This window comes from Lepidochelys kempii, chromosome 4 (genome assembly GCF_965140265.1).
Source record: "Lepidochelys kempii isolate rLepKem1 chromosome 4, rLepKem1.hap2, whole genome shotgun sequence".
Taxonomy (NCBI): Eukaryota; Metazoa; Chordata; order Testudines; family Cheloniidae; genus Lepidochelys; species Lepidochelys kempii.
This window is the reverse complement of record NC_133259.1, coordinates 56,354,343-56,379,160: the sequence shown is the minus strand read 5'-3', so window position 1 is coordinate 56,379,160 and position 24,818 is coordinate 56,354,343. Positions and strand designations below refer to the sequence as shown.

The 24,818-nt window shown below is 38.9% G+C and overlaps 1 protein-coding gene across 1 annotated transcript in view; it reads left to right on the top strand.

Annotated features, from left to right (window-relative positions):
* IQCM (IQ motif containing M) overlaps window positions 1-24,261 on the top strand; it is an 86,821-nt gene extending 62,560 nt beyond the window's left edge. The window contains exon 6 of the mRNA XM_073343183.1: window positions 24,152-24,261. Coding sequence (XP_073199284.1) covers window positions 24,152-24,261 — 110 coding nt within the window. The remainder of the gene's footprint in view (window positions 1-24,151) is intronic.
* Window positions 24,262-24,818: the final 557 nt, after the last annotated feature.

Here is a 24,818-nt window from a genome sequence, read left to right as displayed (position 1 = left end):
AAAATATACAAAGTTGATTACATAACTGTCACACTGCCTGGTGTGGCTCATGTCTGTGTGTGCCTACCTCGGAGCAGACTGCCAAAAACAGGGCAGACACCACCAATTGGTGGTATGTTCTATAATTAGATTTCACCAAGCAGTAACAAATGGGAATGGCTGGGGAGGAGAAGGGGATTTCCATCCCTGGATTCACAAATTCAGTGCAAATATTTTCAAAGTAATAAAGCAAAATGTATATATATATATGTATTTTCTAATAGCATAGGAATATGGCAATATAGTTTATTCACCAAAAAATGGAGTTTCATTCAAAACAAACGCACAGGTACTGGAAATGAGGGTGCTAGGGGTGCTACTGCACTCCTTGGTTTGAAGTGGTTTCCATTAAATGCAGTGTTTATAGTTTGGTTCGATGACTCTCAGTACCCCCACTATACAAATTGTTCCAGCACTTGGCCCTCTGGCCAGGTCACCAATTGAGTCTGCCGCCCCCTTCTCAAAGATTAACAGAATCCATCAAAATATAAAAGTCCAATGTCCTGCACAAAAGAGTCTTCAGCCCACATCCAGGTCTCTGTGGGTTGCGTGCTCTTGTCTTGGGGCTTACAATGTCACTATCCCCCTTACCTCTTGGGAGGAAGGGACATATGCCCCATTGTGGAAGGTGGGGCTAGTAGGGGAACCCGGGCCCTCCCTCACAACCAGGCTCCAGCCCAGGACCCTATGAAAGGCAGCAATGTCAAACATCTAGGAGTGCTTCAGGGCTGCCTCCCTGAGTCACTTGGTACTACTGACCTTTCCAGTCTAGGGTGTGGTCAAAAGCCTTGCAGATGATCCACAAGAAGATGGCACGAAAGGTTCCCTATTGCTAGGTAAAGGCTAGTTCCTCCTCTAAGCCTCTGGCAGATGCCACTTGCAGCCTGGACTCCAGCTGTACGCTTACTCAGGAGTTCCCAAGGTAGTTTGCACCTCCTATCCTGTCTGACCCCCTTCTTTCTTTTTCTTTTCCTGTCACTTTATGGCACTGCAGCCATAAATTCAGCATGTAAGGCTATGACCACCACCTATCACAGTTTTTGCATAATCGAAATCTATAGCCTCTCACCCTGTCCTTTATCCTTAAAAAAGCACGGTAATGTATTTTTTTTAATACTACCCCACTTTCCTGGCATTTTCACCAATCCTTTCAGACTATATTCTTTCTTTTGGAGACAGCTCAATTCTACATAAATAATCCTTCTTTCTGTATAATTCTCCCTGCATTGCCAGAGCAGATACTCAACTGTTTCTTTAATTTTGCATTTTGCGTAACCCATCTTTGTATAATGACAGGTTTCAGAGTAGCAGCCGTGTTAGTCTGTATTCGCAAAAAGAAAAGGAGTACTTGTGGCACCTTAGAGACTAACAGATTTATTTGAGCATAAGCTTTCGTGAGCTACAGCTCACTTCATCGGATCCACTGAATGCATCTGACGAAGTGAGCTGTAGCTCACGAAAGCTTATGCTCAAATAAATTTGTTAGTCTCTAAGGTCCCACAAGTACTCCTTTTCTTCCATCTTTGTATGCGTTTGATAGATACAAATTACCGTTCAAGCCACAGTGACCTCTTAGCACTCTAAATATACCTATTTCACTTCTTCTGTCTTAGCTGTGCAGTATAATGTTATTTTCAAGTTTAGGACATATTTCATAGAGCCTTCATCCTTTTTACTCTTTTTGGTCCATATTTCTTGCATTCCTGCTTAAGTTCTCTCTTAACCAAACTTTTGAAGTTATGGGTACTCAGAGGAATCTTTATATCAACTTCCTCATTTTTAAGGCATTTTTTGTTGCTTTGTCTGCTAATTCATAGCCAGGTATCCCGACGTGCCAGAAATCCACACTATTAGTAAATGTATACTTAATCGTTAATCACAATATGTAATTAATTTATTCCTGCTTTCTGATGTTCCCTTTCTGATCTTCATTATACCAGCTAAAGAGTCAGATAGGATAGCAGCTGTAGTTGGGCATACATCCCTTACTCAGGTCAGTGCCAACAGTATGCCCACCAATTCAGCCATGATAATAGTCACAAAATTGAATAGTTTTACTTATTTTCTTATTCCAGATTCAGGGATACCAGAAGACCATTCCCACTCTACCCATGTTGTCATCTTTAGATCTGTCTGTATAGATATGGTAAATGGGGTCAACATTGCCATATATAAACTCATAAATTTTATTAATCATTTTTGATGATCCTGCTGTTACCTTTGTTTTATTGTATAATTCCACAATCCACAACTGGTGAGACAACAGTCCAGCTATAGTTTGATTTCCCATTACTAAAGATTTTAATATCTTCCTTTTCATTCAAGTATTTTACCCCCTTTTAACCTTGTTAGCATATGGGAGTTTGTGGCATTCAGTTACATCTTGTCTACTTAATTCTCAACAATACGCGTATATTTGTGTAGTACTCTTATCTTTACTAGTAACCTTAGCCCATTAACCTTAGCCCAAAAGGTTAACTCTAACAATTTCATCCTTACATTTTCTGGTAGCTACCTGCATCACACATAATGGTGTTGTTATGCTTGCACCACATGTGATTTGCAGAGGCTGGGTTTGATTTGTCTCTATTTTTTAAAATGATGATTTAGAAGCCAAATTGAAGGCGTGATAGCCATAATCTATAACTGGTCATCTTATTAAGTGTCCTATACAGCGTCATCAGTGTGTTCTTATCTGTACCTCAATTGTTCCCAGCAATATTTTTCAGCAGATTCATCATATCTGGGGACTGGATTAGATGACCTCTTGAAGTCCCTTCCAGTCCTATGATTCTATGATCTTTACATTTAGTCTTGATATTTTCTATATGACCGTTCCAAGTTAGTTTGTTATCTAACTCCTAAAAATATAAAATTGTGAACGACCTGAATTTTTTGTGCATAGAGATATGTTCCATTCTTTCCCAATCTTTCATTTTGTGAAGATTATTCTGTTTTGTTTCACAAAGTGAGATCTTAAATCCCCAAGCATCTTATCAATTTCAATTCTCCCCTCCCCTCCCCCCAGTACCTCATTGGTTCTTTCCACCGCTATCTTAAGTCTGTTTGACCTGTATAGCACAGTCATCCACACATAGGGTAATACCTATTCCTGCCCATACACTCTTCAGGAGATTATTAATCATGATGTTAAGCAATGTAGTGCTGATAACTAATGACACCCAGTCCTCTGCTGGGTGTCATTAGTAATTTTTATAAATATTCAACGAAGTAGCAGTTTGTATCGCTACTAACTTTTTGGAATGCTTTTGCTATAATTTCCAATTTTTCCTAAATTAGAACTTTAAACTTTATCATTTACTATAAGTCTAGGTATAAATTTTGTTTTTACGCTGTATCCCATTCAGTCTTTTAACTAGTTTATATATTTCTGAGTCCCTGGAATCTTTGTTCATTTTCATAGAATTGTAGAACTGGAAGGGACTGCAAGAGGTCATCTAGGCCAGCCCTTGCACCCATGGCAGGACTAAGTATTATCTAGACCATCCCTGACAGGTGTTTGTCTAACCTGCTCTTAAAAATCTCCAGTGATGGAGATTCCACAACATCCCTGTGCAATTTATTCCAGTTTTTAACCACCCTGTCAGTTACAAAGTTTTTCTTAATGTCCAACCTAAACCACCCTTCCTACAATCTAAGCCCATTCCTTCTTGTTCTATCCTCAGAGGTTAAGGAGAACAATTTTTCTCCCTTCTCCTTGTAACAACCTTTTATGTACTTTAAAACTTATGTCCCCTCTCAGTCTTCTCTTCTCCAGACTAAACAAACCCAATCTTCCCTCACAGGTCATGTTTTCTAGACCTTTAATAATTTTTTGTTGCTCTTCTTGTACTTTCTCCAATTTTTCCACATCTTTCCTGAAATGTTGCACCCAGAACTGGACATAATACTGTAGTTGAGGCCTAATCGGTGTGGAGTAGAGTGGAAGAATTATGTCTCATGTCTTGCTTACAAGACTCCTGCTAATATAGCCCAGAATGATGTTTGCTTTTTTTTGTGATCCACTATGCCCCCAGATCTCTTTCTGCAGTACTCCTTCCTAGGCAGTCATTTCCCATTTTGTATGTGGGCAACTGATATTTTCTTCCTAAGTGGAGTACTTTGCATTTGTCCATATTGATTTTCATTCTGTTTACTTCAGACCTTTCTCCAGTTTGTCCAGATCATTTTGAATTTTAATCCTATTATTCAAAGCACTTGCAACACCTCCCAACTTGGTATCATCCGCAAACTTTATAAATATACTCTCTATGCCATTATCTAAATCATTGATGAAGATATTGAACAGAACTGGACCCAGAACTAATCCCTGCGGGATCCCACTCATTATGGCCTTCCAGCTTGACTGTGAACTACTGATAACTCTCTAGGAACTGTTTTCCAATCAGTTACCCGCCGACTTTATAGTAGGTTCACGTATTTCCCTAGTTTGTTTGAGAAGGTCATGTGAGATAGTGTCAAAAGCCTTACTAAAGTCAAGCTATACCACATTTACCATTCCCGCTCCCCATCCACAAGGCATGTTACCCATTCAAAGAAAGCTATTAGGTTTCTTTGACATGATTTGTTCTTGACAAATCCATGCTGACTGTTACTTATCACCTTATTATCTTCTAGGTGTTTGCAAATTGATTGCTTAATTATTTACTCTATTGTCTTTCTGGGTACTGAAGTTAAGCTGACTAGTCTATAAATTTTCCGGGTTGTCCTTATTTCCCTTTTTTTAGATGGGTGCTATATTTGCCCTTTTCCAGTCCTCTAGAATCTCTCCTGTCTTCCATGACTTTTGGAAGATAATCACTAATGGCTCAGATACCTCCTCAGTCAGCTCCTTGAGCAGCCTAGGATGTATTTCATCAAGCTCTGGTGACTTGAAGACCAACTTGTTAAGTAATTTTCCCACTTTACTTTCTCCAAATCTGTTTTTGCTTTATTAATAGTCCTTGTGCCACTGCTTTACATATTTTATAGTTCATTAAGTCCTTGCTATTCATTGTATTTTTTGCTTGTTTGTCTGCTGTATTTCTTTCTTTAATTGCTGATTTGCATTCTTCATTTCACCAGGGAACTGGATTTCTGAGTTTGTGGAAATTCAATATTTTATAGCTAGGTTGGCTGCCGCTACAGCTTCCTTTATTATATTACCATGAAATTCCTCTAAATTATCACTTATGAAATTGGTACTTAGATACTTATCACACTTACTCTTAAAATAATTAACCGCAATTAATCGCGCTGTTAAACAATAATAGAATACCATTTATATAAATATCTTTGGATGTTTTCCACATTTCCAAATATATTGATTTCAGTTATAACACAGAATACAAAGTGTACAATGTTCAGTTTATTTTTTTATTACAAATATTTGCATTGTAAAAAAGAAACAGTATTTCAATTCACTTAATACAAGTACTGTAGTGCAAACTCTTCATCATGAAAGTTGAATTTGCAAATGTAGAATTATGTAAAACAAATAACTGCATTCAAAAACAAAACAATGTAAAACTTTAGAGCCTACAAGTCCACTCAGTCCTACTTCATGTTCAGCCAGTTGCTCAGACAGACAAGTTTGTTTACATTTGCAGATGATAATGCTGCCTGCTTCTTGTTTACAGTATCACATGAAAGTGAGAACAGGCATTCACGTGGCACTGTTTTAACTGGCGTTGCAATATATTTACTTGCCAGATGCGCTAAAGATTGATATGTCCCTTCATGCTTCAACCACCATTCCAGAGGACAAGCGTCCACGCTGATGATGGGTTCTGCTCAATGACAATCCAAAGCAGTGCCGACCAATGCATGTCCCTTTTCATCATCTGAGTCAGATGCCACCAGTAGAAGGTTGATTTTCTTTTTTTTAATGGTTAGGTTTCCGTAGTTTCCACATTGGAGTGTTGCCCTTTTAAGACTTCTGAAAGCATGCTCCATAATCCAGCCCTCTCAGATTTTGGAAGGCACTTCAGATTCTTAAACGTTGGGTTGAGTGCTCTAGACATCTTTAGAAATCTCACATTGGTACCTTTTTTGCATTTTGTCAAATCTGCAGTGAAAGTGTTCTTAAAATGAACAATATGCTATAACATGAAATATATGGCAGAATGTGGGTAAAACAGAGCAGGAGACATACAATTCTCCACCAAGGAGTTCAGTCACAAATTTAATTAATGCATTGGTTTTTTTAATGAGCATCATCAGCATGAAAGCATGTCCTCTGGAATGGTGGCCAAAGCATGAAGGGGCATACGAATGTTTAGCATAAATGGCACGTAAATACCTTGCAATGCCAACTGCTAAAGTGCCATGTGAATGTCTGTTCTCACTTGCAGGTGACATTGTAATTAAGAAGTGGGCAGTATTATCTCCTGCAAATGTAAACAAACTTGTTTGTTTTAGAGATTGGCTGCACAGGAAGTAGGATGGAGTGGACTTGTAGGCGCTAAAGTTTTACATTGTTTTGGTTTTGAGTGCAGTTATGTAACAAAAAAATTCTACATTTGTATGTTGCGCTTTCGTGACAAAGATATTGCACACAGTACTTGTATGAGGTGAACTGAAAAATACTATTTCTTTTGTTTACCATTTTTACAGTGGTAATATCTGCAATAAGAATAATATAAATTGAGCATTGTACACTTTATATTCTGTATTGTAATTGAAATCAATATATTTGAAAATGTAGAAAAACATCCATAATATTTAATAAATGTCAATTGGTATTCTATTGTTTAACAGTACAATTAAAACTGCAATTAATTGCGATTAATTTTTTTAATCTCAATTAATTTTTTTGAGTTAATCGCGTGAGTTAACTGCGATAATTAGTATAGGAAAGTGATCACCTTTCATTCCATCTTCTTTATAGATTTTCCATCTGCATTTCCTTGTTATATTACTTGTTGCAATTCCAGATCTAAACATGAAAAGATTCCATCCACCAAATTAAACCCAGTGTTTAAAAATATCAGGTTGTGCATGTCAATGAATCATTCGAGGTGTTTGCCCTTAGAGTCAGTTTTCTGCTTCTCCATAATTCATTATGGCTATTAAGGTCGCCACAAATAATGTACAGGCCTTTGCTACCCTTCACTAACTCTTCCAATTCTAGATTGTTGTGTTTTTTACATGTGTTGTAAACATTATAGATTTATTTAAAGGTGTTGTTATTCTGCATAGGAATCTCAACAGTGTTGTTCTCAAAACATAAGTTCTGTATGCCTATTTTGACATAAGACCTTCTTTTATAACTATAGAGACTCCTCCTCCTCTGGTTATTGCCTGCCTTCTGAGCTGTCTTGACTCTCTTTTAAGCTCCTCTTTGTGTAGGCTCTGCACATGTGGCTAGGCAGAGCCACCTGGGCCCAGAACTGCTCCTTAACACCTTCTATCCCAGTGTGGGGTTTATATTTTCCATCACAGGTCCTGATTTTTCCAGGCTTTGATGGTGCCTCAATTTGGGTTGGTGGATATGATGCATTATTAGTAGAAATTTAAAAAGCTGTTCATTAGCAGTTATTTTTATTGCTACATGCAGGCTCTGGGTTTATCAGAATCATAGATCAATAAAGTACTGACTACATTATGGAAAAAGGACTAGACCTCTGAGAAGACAGTTTTTGATCAAGGACTAAGGGAATGGACATTCACTTCTCTCAGAAAATGAAGTAAGGAAGAACCATTGTTGCCAGGTCTTATTATTGTGTCTAATTTGTTTCCTTGAATGATCTCAGGTAGTTGCCATATTTGCATAAATACTTCTAGTCTTGAATAACATGCTGCAGTTACTCACAGAGTAGCAAAATTTCAGCACTTGCCAATCTTCACTAGTAATTCTCTTTGCATAAAGAAACATAATTTTCCATTGGTTACCCAATAATGTCTGATGTCCTACTGGCAGCTCCAAAACAGTACAGTTAACAGGTAGTTTTTTCCCTTCCAGAAAATTTAAGTATGATTTCACCAGCTCATGTTAGAGCAAAGAAACTGCATTTAAAGTTTCCCTTTCCCTTTAGGAAGTTATACCTATGTATAACATGTTGTTAATCCATCTGATTTATTGATTAGTAACTGTTAAGAAGAAGTTGTTGTTATTTGCCACTTCTCCATCTTCCAGATACCTCTTAAATGCACGAAAATATGTACAGAAATCTTTATAACTAGTCTGACCTCTAATGCTGTCTCCAGACTTGGGAACTAGCCTAAATCAATAGGTAATTCTTTTCTTCCAGAAACCCATTTGCACTTACTGGCATCTTGGATTGGTCCAGTCTGGCTCCTGGGTGCAGTTTCTCAAGGATTGAATGCTTTTTATCCAGGCGCCTGTGGTCCATCTGTGATTCTTACAGCCAGATCACTTTTCCCCCTACTCTTATGACTGGGTTTCTCTGTAGATGTTTTGCAGATCTCACTTCTTTTGCCTGCCCTTTTTGACCCACTATCATCCTTCAACTTCCTGTTACAGCTGCTGGCTGAGAGGTACCCCTCTGTTCCTCTTCTTGTTTTTTTTTACCCCCAATAGGAGAACCAGGATTTAGAAAAAAATAATTTTCATTTAAAATGTAATAATCTCAGGATCCACTTGTGTTCTTGCTTCAGCCAACTCTCCATGTTCCCCATCACTGTTGATTACCTCATCCTCCATACCCTCACATGGGTATTTTATAGCAGGGTAGCAATGGGAAGAGGAGAAGGAAAAGTCTATTTTAAATGCAGTTCCATTTAATGATCAATTTTGGATCAGAATACAAAAAAGCCCATTCATTCATGGCCACCTATGCTGCACTTGTCAACCAAAGAGACAATACTGAAGTTATATATTCAAGCAACCACTCTAGCCACATTTACATGTACGAGTGAGAGTAGGATGACCACATTTGTGAAACAGAAAATCAGGAAACATTCTTAATATTCACATCATAGGCAGCGTGCGTGGGGAACATTGACAAGTTGGACAGCTGAGGAGAATCTTGTTCAGGGCATTTAACAAATTTTATGGAGAAGGTGTTTTGTAGGGGGATTGGGTTGTACTCCAAATGTGCTCAAATACTGCACTGATCTTGTGTGATAAAAATCCTGGCTCTGTTGCGGCTCCTTGGATGACTGTACACAATGGGCATTTGAGTGATGGCCCAGAGGAACTGTGGCAAAGGTTATGAGATGTATGGCTAAGCAGATGTTGTGGTCATTCACCTTATATAAAGGATGCAGATTTGATGGGGTAGCTCTGCAGTCTCTCTGAGGCATTGGGGAAGGATTGCTCTCCCCTCTTACCTGTTGACATGTGTCTAGTACCTATCAACTCCTTGGGGTGTGTGCACACGTGAGGATTTTGGCTTTGATGTGCAATGTGTACCTGTGTGAAAGGTATTCACACTTTTTTGTTAATTTGTTGTAATTTGCAATTATCCCTGTAATTCACAATATTGAATATGCCCCTGAATGTGTTAAAAGGGCTCAATATATCATGGGGCCTACATTTTCTAAGGTGGCTAACAACTCGGGTGCCCAACTTGAGATACCCCTGCAGGTATTAATTTTGTGTGCTAAAAATCTTGGAGACCAATTACATACAAAGCACCCATGCGTATGCGAAGGAAATATTTGAAGCTCAGTTTTGCAAACATTTTTAATTTTGTTTCTTACAGTCAGGAAATCAAAGCAATTTGATTGTATTGTGGAGTATTGTATTGCCAAATTTCAGTTTTTAGGTCGATGCTGGTTTTGAGAGATATGAGCTGTGATTTTGAATAACTGGTCAAATGTATGTGTTTGACAATTGGTTTGTGTGCAGAAGTTGGTTTGAGGGAGTAGATTATATGCTTTGTGTGCCATATTTCAGACCTGAGAAAGGAAATTTATTGCCAAATTAAAAATTCCTGATAAACAGGATTTAAAATAGAAATGATGAGACAACCCTAACAATAGCATTGTGAATGGCGACATTGTCATTCTGAATGGAGATCAGCTTGAATCAAATTGAATAACAATGCCCTTTTTCTTCATTAAGGCCATTACAATCTGTAAGGCTATGAGACCTGGGTAGACATAAAGGTTTTAAAAAGCAATGAGGAGAGACTAATGTTCATTGCTGTGTACTTACTCTGAGAGCCCAATTAACAAAAAGTTTGTGCTAATGTATTCTCACTGAAAATCAAGCAGAATAGCATACATTTTTGTTATTGCACTAGTACAAAAAGGAAACATGAAATTCTTCTCGATCTTTTTATATAAATATTAATCTATATTCACTTTAGAGTTACAGAATTATTTTAATAATTAAGGAGACGATGAGTGCTATTTGTGCATAACATCAAAATTTAAGGAACGATCAGGATTCTGTCTCTGTGCATTGCTACGCTACCTCAGCTGAGCATCTTTGGGAATATTGCAGTTTGCTATTGTTTTTTTGAAAGTGCTAATTTTAGTATGAAATGTGATAAGAATTATTTAAAAACTTAATTGCATGCTCTCTTTTTTGGCAATAGCATTTTGTGTCTCTGAAATTTGTCTTTTCAGAGTGCTTTATGTAGTTTCTCTTAATACCCTGTAATTTAATAATTGGGGTGGGAGGCTGAGCAGAATATGGAATTGTAAAGAATTTGCATACTCTTTTGATATGGTAGACTATGATATGCACAGACCTTTTTCTTTATATGGATCTTGAAAAAAACATTTTGGTGGGGATAGACTGCGCCCAACCAGAGTACAGAATGACCACGGGACAAGGGGCCAGAAAGGGGCTGCTGTTAACTGTCTGGCCCAAAATGGTTCTTTCTGAACTCACAACAGAGTCCTGTAGCAGAGGAGAAGGTTAATATATTATGATTGAGATGTGACCCCCTCCGTTCTGCACAGGTTTTAAGGTGCACATACATTTTAGATTTGCTCTTCCTTTGTCTTTTTCCTGGCTTCTCTCTCCTTGCCTTCACCACTTTCCTCTCTTGCAAGTGGCCCAACAGCAATGTGGGTATTTTGCAGAAAGAATAAAAGCAGATGGTGGTAATGAGGGAGCTCTGAGCAGAACTACCTTTCTCTTTCATGAGACCTCTGTGTTTTTTCCACAGGTCTTCATCCCTTCTTCACTGTTCAGTGGAGTGGAGGGAACATAGGGGCAATACAACATTAACTAAAAGTTCTAGGTTGCAATTCTGTATTAGAAAACTTGTGCATTCGTTTTAGTATGTAAGGATTGCATTTTCAGTTGATGGCAAAGGTGCCTAGCCCATGGGCATTATTTTGTGACTTTTTTAACTCCTAGTGAATAAAAGAAGTGTAAGATAGCAAGTGTCTCACTTTCATCATTTTCAGAACACAACTTCTTGCTTTGTACAATGTGTTATTTTCGTTTTGGAGAATATGACTGAGGTGAAGAAATGCTGGATTTTGACATCCTGTCTATTACAGGCATGACACCAAAATTAAGGACAGCAATGTATTTATTATCTCAGTCTTTCGTGCTCTGTTGCATGTATATTTTCTTAACAATCCCAGATTGTATGTCATTACTGAAAGATCCAAGTCAACATACGGTATGGTTTCTGGAGGAAGTACAAGCACATTTAGGCCACAGTACAATTCCAATAGTTTGTGTTTTAGCTTGTTATTTTTATATTGGGGCAAACATGGAGGGCATCACATAGCCTGCCATGATGTTTATTGTATTCTGTGACTTTATAAATATATATTTTTTTAATTGAACTTTGAATTCATGATGGATAAGAGAAATGTGGACAGTAGAGAAGTGGATGATACAGTTTGTAACAGTTACTCTGTGTTGACTGCCCCACCTTGTAAAGAGAGAACCTTCTCCTTGGAATGTTTCCTCCATTTTCAGAAACGGAATAAAAGACAGTACTGTACATTTTTGGACTGATTTGCAAAGATGCTGAACATTGAACTGCAGCTGAAATAAATGGGAATAAATAAAGAAGAACACCCATAGCTCCTGTTTATTATTACTTCTGAAAATCAGACCCTAATCTTTTGACGTAAAGTCTATGGAAAGAGCTTTCGAACTGCTTCATGCTGTAGGCTGTTCACAATGGTGGTGCATATTGTGCATTCTCAAATAGATGAAGCTAAAGTCTGTTGCTGAGAAACACTTAGTTTAAAATGTTAACCATGGGAATGTGGGAAAGAATAGAGCTAATTTCCACAAAAATATTTTCATTGTGGCCTACGAGGCATTCTGCTAAAATATAGCCTGATCCTCCATAACCCTTATGAATAATTTCACTCACTTAGGGTGAAATTCACCCCTGTGCAGAGAACCAGAATGAGACCTACGAACCACTGAAGTCCCTTGTACCATTAAATCCCACCTTTTTTGAGGTCTGCAAAAAGACTTCAGTGTTTCATAGGTCTCATTCTGGTTCTCTGCATCGGGGTGAAATTCACCTGTGAGCAGCATCACTGAATTCAACTTTACACACCTGAATATTCAGCAGGACTGCTCCAGTGGTTATTGAAATGCATCAGTAAATGTTGGCAGGATCAAGCTCGCTTGCCATAAATGGCAAAAGAAAAAGGTGGTTTTGTTTGTTTGTGTGTTTATTTCTTTTGGTTGTGGGGAGTGTGGGAGTACAAAGAGTCTGAATTTTTGTTAAAGATAGTACACTAAGGAGCAATTTGGCAGCGGCAGGAATTTACGGCATAAATATAGGCAACAGAAACTTCAGGACCTGAGAAGATAATGGTTGCTCTTGCACCAAACATAATGTGTTCCTGTCCCTATTCCTGTTAGAATTGGATGAATTTATTTTATTTTTATTTTTTTTGGCTGAAAAATGCCAATTCGAGTAGACTGAAACATTTCACAAATTCATGTCAAATTTGCTGAATTGTTTCTTCTGAAAAAACCCCCACAAAAACAATTTCAAAAAGTTGAAATGTTTCATTTTGATATTGGCTTTCTGTTTTGCATTTTTACCTGGGTTTTATTTTTAAAAAAATTAAAAGGTAAAAAAATGAAATAGAAGAAAAAGTCCCTCAAAAACATAGCAAATCATGTTTCAAGTAGAACAAAATATTTCCATGAATTTTTCTTTACTTTTTTTGGTTCACCAATTTTTTTTAAAAAAAATTAATTTTGAGTCTACCCAAACTTACATTTTTTTTCTGGTTCAGCCACTGAACTGAACAATTTTATTTACACAGCTCTAATACCAGTGGTGATTTGTTATTCTGTCACAGGCAAGATCATCCTTCATGGGCAAATGCAGTTATCTTATCTTACATCTGAGAAGCTTAAAGACTAACCAGTCTCTGGCTTTTTCCTCTCTCCCTAATACACAGAGGATTACCCTTGTGAAGGACGACATAAATAGAAAATGTGATGGCTGTGTTTTAACTACAGTAAGCCTGCTTTTTTCTCCTGGCAACAATTTTAAGCAGCAGTGCTACATCCATATTAAGTGTGAATTTTCTTGTGTAAATCCCATTAAGGTTAATAGAATTTTAGTTTTACTGCTTAATAAACTTCCAAGTGGGTTAACTTTTGAGAGATATATAACTATCATGATGCGCAGAACATGATCATATACAAGTATCAATATACTATCGCTACAATATGAGGAAATCTAACTGTGAATTGATTAAACACATTCATATAGTTTATTTAAAGAAATATTTGCACTTTGGAGAAACTTTAAAACCCTTTTGTACCTTTCTTTCATTATTAGTTGCCCTTGCTACCTTTACCGATTATAAAAGTGCATTCTTTGTTTAAATTTGTATTGTTTTAAACTTAATCATAATGCTGAATATGTGACATCAGACTTTACAATCTAATGCCATTTAAATGTGATAAATATAAGATTATGACAACTGCAGGACCAATTTGAAGGAATGGGACTGTGAAGGAGAGAGCTGAGCTTCAAGTGCAAATATTTCAGATAATATTTTGAAAGGACTACATTACGTTATAAATATTATACTGTGCATTATAAACTAGAGTTTTTTCAATTTTGTCCTGTGTTCATGTTAAAAGCAGGTTTTGTGAACATAAAATAAGCTTCTGACATTAAGTACGCACTGCATCTAAAATCATTTTAATAAGCAGAAAACTGAGAATTTTCTTTGTCACTGCTACTCTTTTAGATTTGCCAACCTAAAACCAAGCTGTTTTGTAACTCTGCAATGTTAAATTTATAACAGATAGATAAATCCATTTTACTGAGGCAGATTAGCTCCTAAACTTTCAGTTAGTGGTATCATTCCACATTTAATGCAGGAGCTGGGTAACTATAGGCCAGTTAGCTTGACATTAATCCTGGGCAAAATCACGGAAAAGCTGAAAATGGATGCATTCAGTAAAGAAAGAAAGAGGTTCTATAATGTATACCTGTCTGCATGATTAATGAAAAATACATCTTATCAAACAAACTGGATGTTATTTTTAATGAGATTACAAATTGGGTTGACAAAAGTTAACTATGTTAACATAATATATTTAGTCTTCTGTAAGGCATTTGACTTAGTACTGCATAATATTCTACTTAAGCAGTATACAAATCAATATAACATATGTGCAATGGATTAAAAATTGGCTGACAGATTTCAAAAGTAATTGTAAAGGGAGAATCATCATCCAATCAGAACATTTCTAGTGGAGTCTCACTGGGATCTGTTCTTATCTTTGCCTGGGGGAAAATATAAATTAATGCTGGTAAAGTTTTCAGATGACACAAAAATTGTCAGAGTTGTAAATAATTATAAGGACAGGTCAGTTCAATAGAGCAATCTGGATCACTTGGTAAGATGGGGTCACTTAAACAATGTGTTTTAATACAGTTTAAATGCAAGATCATACATCTAGGAACCAAGAAACATTTATAGGATGGAGGACATATATTTTGGAAAGTAGTGATACATGGATCATGGTGGATTACCAAATAAACATGAGCTCTTAGTGCAATGAAATGGCTAAGAGAGAATCTGGATGCACAAGCAGGATCCCCTCATGGAGTTCCTCCAGTATCATTCTGCTGGGGCAGGCTTTGTTCCCCCAGCTCAGAGAGGCTGCTGGCTCACTCAAAAAACCAGCAAGTCCTGGGAGCAGGGGATCTCTGAGAGACCAGGCCATTTATGCAGTAGCACAATGCCGCCACACCAGCTCTATTCCCTCGGGAATGCCTGGGTACCCATTGGATTCCTCAGTGCTCATGGCCACCTTAAGGAACACTCTGTGGGAGGGATCTGGAGAAAAGATAATATAGTTCAGGGTGTATTATCTTTTCTGGAGATTTTCCACACTGCTGGAGGAGTGGTGGAGGACACCAACAGATGTGTCTTTCCCAGTCCTATCTCCGTTTCCTACTGACTCTTCTCCTAGTCTGCTCAGTCTCTGCTCCCTCTCCACCAACAAACTCCAGATCTACTAAGCACCCTTGACAGGGCTTTAACAAAGTGGGGATGGTTTGACAGAGGCAATTGACTTTCCTTTCTGTGTTTGGATCTTCCATCTATACCTGGCTTGGGGTGACAGTCCAGGTGTATTGTAGGTCTGTAGGGGTTATCCCCCTGAGATGGGCAAATTTGTTTGTTAAATAAGAACATCTCTCTGCTTCTCCAGATATTTGTCCATCTCTTGAATGGAACTAAACTCAACAATCTTTTAGGTTTGAGTAAGTCCTTTTCCTCCTCTCTCCCCAGTCCCAAAACTTTTGCTGGCATCCCACTGCTGTTGCACTCAAGGGGTTCTCTGGCAGCAACATCCCAGAGGGCAGACAAGTATTTGAACTCTCAGTGATTAATCTAGCCGAATTTCCAAACCTTTTAATGTTCACCCATCATTATGGATCATGTCCACTGTCTAGTAAGGTTCTTCTGTTTCTTATTTTCTTCCAGATCCCTCTGCTCACCTTCTTTTTATTTGTGTTGCATGTTTATAGAGCACCTAAGACTTGTTAAATTAATAGGATGTATAAACTGGCATGATATAATAACACCCCTGAAAGGAGGTGCAGACTTATGCAGTGAGAAGAATACACTGTAGTCTGGAAGAGTGTTCTCTTCCGAAAAGATATGCAACCTTCGTTAGAGATCTGCTTTCATGATTATTTCATTTTCCTTGTGGTTCCAGTCTGAAGACTGATTCTAAAAATGGCATTGTAGCTGCAGCTGGGAGCTGTGATTCCCAGCATGGGTAGACAGACTCCCACTAGATCTGTTGGGTCCAAGCTTGGGTGGCTGGCCCAAGCTGCTACTTGTGCCGCAATATCCACAATGTTATTTTTGGTGTGCTAGGTTGAGCAGAGCTAGATTCTAGCTCTAGCACGAGTCTGTCTACCTATGCTGGTACCAAAAACTACAAGCTGCAGTATAGACATCCCCACAGAGACTTCGAGATCAAATGTAAAAAGCTGCTGTTTTTGTTAAATGCCAGCCCTACAAACTCCGCCTGTGACCTTAGTCGAGTTGCCACGTTGCATTTTCTGGACCTGGAACTTACAGTACTGCTGATGGCACATGAGTAAGAATAGGCTCCAGCCTGCTCTTCCCCAGTGTATTGCCTCTATGGGACTAACGGAAAGTAGTACAAACTTATATTTTTGTCAGAAAATATCTCACTGCAGATATGATCCCTAGCATGTGCAGGGAAATAATTAGTTGAAAAACAAGGTGGGACATTGACATAATCATTTTTCTGATTGTAACCACACTTGGAAAGTCTGAAGTACATTACAATACACATCCCCAGTGTCATCTCTCGGAGAAGACAAGATGGCTTGTTTTTATGTTCTGTCATTTTTGACTCGCCCAAATTATTTTCCAGTGGAAGGAACCATAAATCCCTCCCTTTCTGTTACCCTCTCTGATTGAAATCTCTCAGTGTTCCATCCAGTTCATGCATGAGTTCATCGTCGTCTTCAGAGGTGCACAGCCAATGTTTCATAATTGTTTGCTATGCCTAGATCTGAACATGTTTTGTGATTTCATAAAACCTATGTGTGTGGGAGAAGTAAGCTTTCTTTCCAGACCCACTTGCAGTGTTTTCTCTTTTGAATGGGGGTTTACTGTTTTTCCAGTGCTTTGTTGCCTACAGTTATACTGTAAAAGGACAACTGCCTCACATTTATCCATTTCACAGATGCTTGAGATGTACGAGGTGTCTGGAGCAAAATACCTCTGACTGATGTATCAAGTATGTGTTCTCCTGTGACACTTAATAGTAAATAAAATAATAATAATTAATACCAAGCTCTTATATAGCAGTTTTCATCAGTAGATTTCAAAGCACTTTACAAAGGAAGAAAGTAGCATTATTCATGTTTTACAAGTGAGGAAACAGGCACAGAGCAGCGTAGTGACTTGTTGCAGTATGTTGCCATATTTACAAGGCATTCTTCACAATCATTTCTCAGGACACTGAACTGTTCTGAGTCTCTACTCCAACAAGTATTTCTGTTTTTAATTGTCCATTTATGCTTTCCTCTCATTATTTTGTACTGAGGAATGCCCTAAGCCAATGTCTCATCACAATTTGACAAACATTTTGCAAAAAAAAATGGCTGTCTCTCCTTCATAGCATGAAGGTACAGCCTTATGAATGGTTAACACACATCTGGCTCAAGAGGGGAATATCTATCTTTGAGAGCCGGCTTAGCATAGCTTTCTAATGCTCATATGTGCTTGGTGGATAATTGTTCAGTGCTTTGCAAAGTGATTGTTAGGGATGCTTTGTAAATGCAGACTGGGGGTCATGGTAGGTTTGACCCTCTGGTTCTTCTCCCCCATTGTGTGGAAAACGTCTTCCAGCTTTATTTTTTATGTTTAGAAGCTTTGGCAGAATGAGAGGGGTTAAATAAATAAATATTAACCTCAGGACTAAAATTTTTAAGGAGTCACAAGCACTCAGTCAAAACAAGAGACACTTTTGGAGGGACAACTCTTAAATAATCAAACTCTCAAGAACAAATCATCATAAAGAGCCCTGGCCCACCAAATGAATAGCAAGTCAGAATTGAAATCAGTTCCTTTCAGAAGTGCGGATTATTGTTATTGGGACTGATCTGAAAAACTCTCAAGAGCCCCATTTTTTAAACAGAATAGAAGGTGGTAACAAATTACATACAGTTTCAACCCTTAATTGGTAATGGACTGTTTTATGCAGTTCAGTTCTAGGGATGTATGCCTATTTTCCACAGATCCTGCCAAAGAGAGTTTCCATTTTGGGGCTTCCTGCTTATTTCTTCCAGCTGCTTCTCTTTCCTATCCCTTCTGCTGTTCTCCTCCTGTGTTCGTTTTCCTACTGATGGTTGTGTCTCTTCTTTTTTATATACATAGAAATTGTAATGTAAATGGTCTTAGCAATTATTTGTTTTTATTTTTTATTTTTATCCTCTTTTTAATGTATTTTGAGTTTACTCTCCAGTTTGAGGCAATCATTAAGCTGGGGAGTGTGTTGCTCATTCAAATCTGTTAAAGGTGAAAATAAGAGTTTTGAAAGATTTACAAGGAGTATGTTCAGTTCTCAAACGTAGCACGACTTTGCTTGTATCAATAAAATCATAAGCAATATGATGGATCTACTTCTCATGGGGTATTGTTAGTATATAGACTTAGAAGGAAAAGAAGCAGCTGCAGTTTTTTGATCTTTTGGAGACGTTTGGTTACCTTTTACTGGAATAACTTTAGCTGGATCAGCAGTGGTGTGGGGATCACTGCTGCAAATGCTTTCCCTTGTAGCTTTACTCATCTGAGTGGTCCCATTGACTTCAAGTCAGTGACATGTAATTTGCTCAGATATGTGTAGATGTTAGCAGGATGGGGGTCTTTGCTTGTTTTTCCCTATTTGGAATAAATTAAAAACTTCCTGGTGTTAATTTTATCTGTTGAAAATTTATGGCCATCTAGAAAAGTTGCATTCATCACATTATGCCAAATAGGTGTTACATAGTGTTTATTTTAAAGTTAACATACCAGCAACATAGCTGTGTATTGTGGCTGTCTTGTTTTAAAATAAATATTCTGTCTGTGAGGCATTGCTAGGTGACACTACAGGATGCTAAGTGCTGTGTTATAAATGTACTAAAGGTAGCAGAGCTTCTCCCAACTAAGCATGGTCACTCCTGTGTTTACCTGATCCAGATCAAGAGCCACGTGACTCCCTATGCGCCCTATGCTTTGAGCTCCTCCATAGAGGTGCCACTGCTGGGTGTGTGGGGAACTCCAGGAAGTATTTTGCCTTTGGCTTCTGGGCATACAGAGGCCACATGCCCACTACTGCACCCCTCTCTGCAGTGGAACTTGCTGAGCTTCTGAGCTGGCTGGTGTAGAAGAGTGGATCTCAGATCACACCTCTTTCCTTCCTCCTTTGGGGTACCATGCAGTCTTTTCACTGCCCAGAATGCAGGTGCTGTAATTCTGCCTGGCCCTTACATCTTTTTAATTTCATCTTTTGTTTTATAAGCATGTGAAAGTTGCTTTTGCTGTTCTCGTAAGGATTGTATTTATACATTTGTTTTAATTTTTCATCATTTTTTTAAAAAAAAATCTAAAAATATTTACTGAATACTTGTACAAGTAATTATTACAAACCGTTTTAAAAACTGCACCTCTTGGCCATGTTCAGGAGGCATAATGGTGTTTGTTGTTTTTCTGATTTTGTCTTTGTAAAGAACTAAAAATAAGCAAAAGCAGCAATCATTCTCTTGTATCCCATGGGGCCTGATTCTGCATTGCTTGCACTCCCAAACTCCTTTATGGACTAGAGTTTTGGGAATTCAATGGCTGCAAGATCAAACTTGTGAGGATAAAGTCCCTCAACAATTTGGACACATTCAGCGAGCTTTGTTTGTGAGGAGGGTATAATTCTGTAAGCATCTCTGAGAAAAATATATGTTGTAAAACTCCATCTTGCTGATTTTTTGTGTGTAATCTAGCATTATCCCTTTATTATAGGGGAGCACCAGATCTACTACAGTTAAGGTTGGGAAACCCTTTCTGTTTAAAGGATGACTATTCACAGTGCCCTAAAATCTGCATGTTTCCTCAGATTGCTTTGAAATTGGGTATGCCTCATGAGGGCATGGTGTAGGACTAATGATCCAAAATTGGGGTTATTTGACCACACAGCTTCCAAGATACGGCCCTCTCACAAGAAAAAAAAAACTTTTCTGAAGGTTGACACATTCAACCAACTTTTTTTTGTACAGGCCTAGGGATCAACCCATAGCTCTGGTTGGGCCCCAAAGAGTCTGTCACTCAACATTTACCCCAGATAGTGCAAGGCAAGCACATCCCCTTTGAGGAAGAAATATTGGAAACATTAATGGACAAAACGTACACCCACACACACGCACCCCAACCAGATTATACTGCGCATATGCAGATAGAATACTCAAGAAGGGTATAGCTAGTCAGTATTCATTGGAGCTGGGTGGCTCAAGGGGATGTGATGTGGCCATTAAATCTGAACTACATTTGAGCACTTTGTGTGAACCTAACCCTTGGCAGAAATAGGAAAATAAAAGATAGCCATGTTGCTACAATCTGCGTTTGTCAAAGGGTTGTATTGTTTTGTTTTTGTTTTTGTTTTGTTTTGTTTTGTTTTGTTTTGTTGGGAAATGTGATCTGAGTGCTGCAAAAAATTCAGGTGATCAAACTACATTAAAAAACAAAATAAATTACTCACGTGAATGCTTGCTGGGAAGGGTGGAGGGATTAGGGACTGGAGGAATGGGGGAGAGGAGTTACCGACTGCCGCAGGGAGAGGGGGATTATGGGGATCCCCCTGGTAGAGGAGGGGAGAAGGATTGGGGGTTTGGATCAGGGAGTGGGATTGGGGATTAGGGAGAGTGGGAATGGACCTTGGGAGGGGTAACATTGAGGAGGGCAGGCAATATGGGAGATTAGATGTAAGGGAGCTGTCTATCAGCCCCACATTCTCCTTTCTTTTGTGTACTGGGATTTGGGAAAGGGGCTTGTCCCTCTGGGGATGTCTAAACACTTCTGCCTACCCCCAACCCCTCATCTGGGAGCTAGGAAATGGGTGGCCCTTTCCCCCTCAGGGCCTCCTGTGCTTTCAGGATTATACTGTGCTAGTGATCTGGATATAGCAAAGCAGTTGCTGATTATTAATGTTGTACAAATTATAGCAGAGCATCAGCTCTCCTACAGACAAGGTTGAGAAAACTTTTCTGTTTAAAGGTCGATTCTTCCAGCGCTCTAAAATTCTCATGCTTAGTCAGATTATCTGGCCCCTTTGAGCAATGCCCCCAGTATGTCTATAACACACATATCAATACTAATACTCTGTCTTTGTTAAACAGGAGCTTCCTACACCTGCCCTACACTGAAACGCGGAGTCTACTTCACAGAAAATACCACAATTGCTAAATTTTGTAGCTCCTATGCTCCCTTTCACAATCTTATGCACACAATGCCATCTAACACTATATTTTCACTTATCCCGCATTAATCCCACAGACCACACTTATCTCTTACCTAGCTGCTGACAATTCCCATGGAAAGAAGACCCCTGTGTCTTGCTACTGATGTAACCTACAGAACTCATTGCTGAAATTGGCATACTAGATTTCTCAAGATACACGTGAACCTCTTTCATTGATTGCATACATGGAGGTCAGGGAGAGAGGCTCACAGGAATACCTCACATCACAATCACAGCTCTGCAAAACTGCTCCATATAATCCTTTCACCATTCAGTACAGTTATATCTACCACAGTGAATGCAACTAGAGTCCATGCAGATAATTCTATGCTGTTGCCAGCTCCACAGGGGGGGGAAGAGTTACAGTTGCATGTGCATGTACCTTATCTCAGTATTTCCTGGTTTTGCAGAACTAAACAATCTGGAAGGGCAGAGATATCACAACAACTATACACTTAGCAAAAGTCTGCAGCCCTGAATGTCCATAGCTACACTGTGTGGCTTTAGTCCAGGCTTCTAGAAGCTCCCCAGTGTTATTACTGATCTGGTGCAGTCAGGTTAATCATGGATGAGTGCAAGGCTGCTGCCAGTACAATGGCCGGGCAATGTCCTCTCCTGACCTCAAGTCTGATCTTCAGGGCTCAATGTGCGGGGACTTTATCTCTGAGGCAGGCTGTAAGAGATACTATCAGGCATCCTTAACTCTGCATTAACAAGGTTTTCTGTCAGTGAATTATAGGTAGATGTCTTTACTGGGATGCACATTCACCTTCAGATATCAATCTTGCAGTCACAGAGTTTAAGGCAAGAAGGACCTCCAGATCATCTAGCCTGACCTCCTGCATATCTGAGGCCAACAATACCACCCAGTACCTGTACACTAAACCCAACAACTGAATTAGACTAAGATATTACTGCCCACAGGAGATCAGACTATTATGTGTTATAGGGAGGAAATAGGAGTGATGGAGGTGCTCCAATGTCCGAGGCCCCTGTAATGGCAGGTAAATGACTGTGTTAAATATACCCATATCCTAGCAAGTGACCCACACCCACATGCTGCAGAGGAAGGTGACCCTCCCACACACACCCAAAATCACTACGATCTGACCTGGGGCAAAATTCCTTCCTGGTCCTACATTTGGCCATTAGTTAGACACTGATTACGTGAGCAAGAACCAGCCAGCCAAGCACCTGAGAGAGAGAATACTTAGAGCCGCATCAGAGTTCTGGCCCACCCTGCTCCAGTGTCCCATCTCCAGGCATGGCCATCTCTGATGCTTCAGTGGAAGGAGACCAAAAATCCACTCACAAAAGTCAGAGTACATTAAAGGTGTTAGAGGTGGGAGAATCCCTATCTAACCCGTGAGGGTGGCTGGCTGAAGTCCTGAAACAGGAGCTTTTAGGAATGTAAGGCATAAACTGATGATGATCTCCAGGCTGCTGAGCTCTGCCTCCTACCAGCGCAAGCAACCCCTTCTACAATCACAGTCAAATTTGTCAAGCTCTGTCTTAAAACTAATTAAATTGTTTCCCCCCACAACCCCCATTGGGAAGCTGTTCCAGAACCTCATTCCTCTGATCGTTAGACACCTTTATCTAGTCTGAATTTGTTCAGGGCCAGTTTATACCCATTTGTTCTTATGTCAACATTGTCCTTTAGCTTAAATACCTCGTCATTCTCCTTGTTGTTTCCCTCCCCACCTCTGAGGTACTTATAAAGAGCCACCATATCCCCTCTCAGTCTTTTTTTGGGGGGCTAGGCTAAACAAGCTAAATTTTTCCAGTCTCCTCGCGTAAGACAAGTCCTCCAGTCCATCTTTCTTCAGCATGGGTGACCAGTACTTTATATAGTATTACAAACAGACTCTTACCAGTGTCTTGTACAATAGCATTAATACGCCTTCTCCACTGGAAATACCTTGGCTGATACAGCCTAGGATTACATTTGCCTTTTTCACAACTACATCACAGTGGTGGCTGAAAATCATCCTGTGATCAACCCACACCCCAAAGTCTTTCTCCTCCTCTGTTTTTTCCAACACATGAGCTCCCAGCCTGAAGCAGAAATTCTTATTATTAGACCCTAAGTGCATGACCTTGCACTTCATACAATTGGGTTTCATCCCATTTCTGTACTCCAGTCTTCAAGGTCATCCAGATTTTCCTCAGTGATGGTCTTATATCCTCTGTATTGATGATGCCACCCAACTTTGTGTCACTGGCAAATTTCATTAGCACTTTTGTACTTTTTGTGCCAAGTCATTAAGTAAAATATTGAATAACATTGATCCCAAGACAGAGCCTTGAGCAACTCCACTGATCACCTTCTTCCAGTCTGATCATTCACCTTTCACCATAGCCTGTTTTAGGGTGACCAGATGTCCCGATTTTATAGGGACAGTCCCGATTTTTGGGTCTTTTTCTTATATAGGCGCCTATTACCCGCCACTCCCATCCCGATTTTTCACATTTGCTGTCTGGTTACCCTACCCCTTGTTGTCTTCCCTTTAGCCAGTTCCAGTTCTTATACTAATCCCCATCTTCTCTGATTTAACTAATAGTGTTTACCGTGTGGTAAGATGTCAAATCTTGTCTCATAAGGGCTGATTTTGGTCATGCTGTCTGCAGTTTGAGTAATCTTTATTTATGGACTTCTAATTTACAAACAAATCTGTTCATTTTGTGTTATAGTGAGTGGACATCCAGCATTAAAGGCAGCTGACATTCGAGTGACAGGAGAATTAGTAGCGTCATCAATGAGAGAGTGGAAAATGAAAAACCTTTCTGCTCAGAATTCCTAGCGATGATGGATGGAAAGTAGCCGACAATCTTTAAATGTCAAATTCTTCTGCAGGTGTCCAAAAGCAAGGAGTTTGACTGTAAGAATTCTGTTATAGGCAGAAGAGAAACAAAACTACTACATCTGTGTATACACAATACATAGAAATTCTACAAGCTGACAAACATCATCAGTTAGGCTCTTAAAGCTATTTTTTGAAAATCCAGTAAGCTATGTTACTCAGGCTCTATTTCTGAAGTATATATGTTGGTATGCATGTCACAGGATATATGGTAACAGTATAGGAAGCATGTACAAATGCTTTAAAGGAACAAACCAACACAATAAAATCTTCACAACTGAGAAAGAAAAGTTATTTTAATTTGTGGGGAAAATGTAGACACATCAGCCAGTGATTTTATTTAAAGAGTATTTAAACATTTTCTTAAAACTGGGACAAGATCCTCACGTCCTTAGTCTTTACTCTGGCAAATCTCCCATTGATTTCAATGAAAGTTTGTCTAGTAATTGAGTAAGCATTTCAGAATTTGGCCCTAAAAGGGAAATATCTTGCTTCCC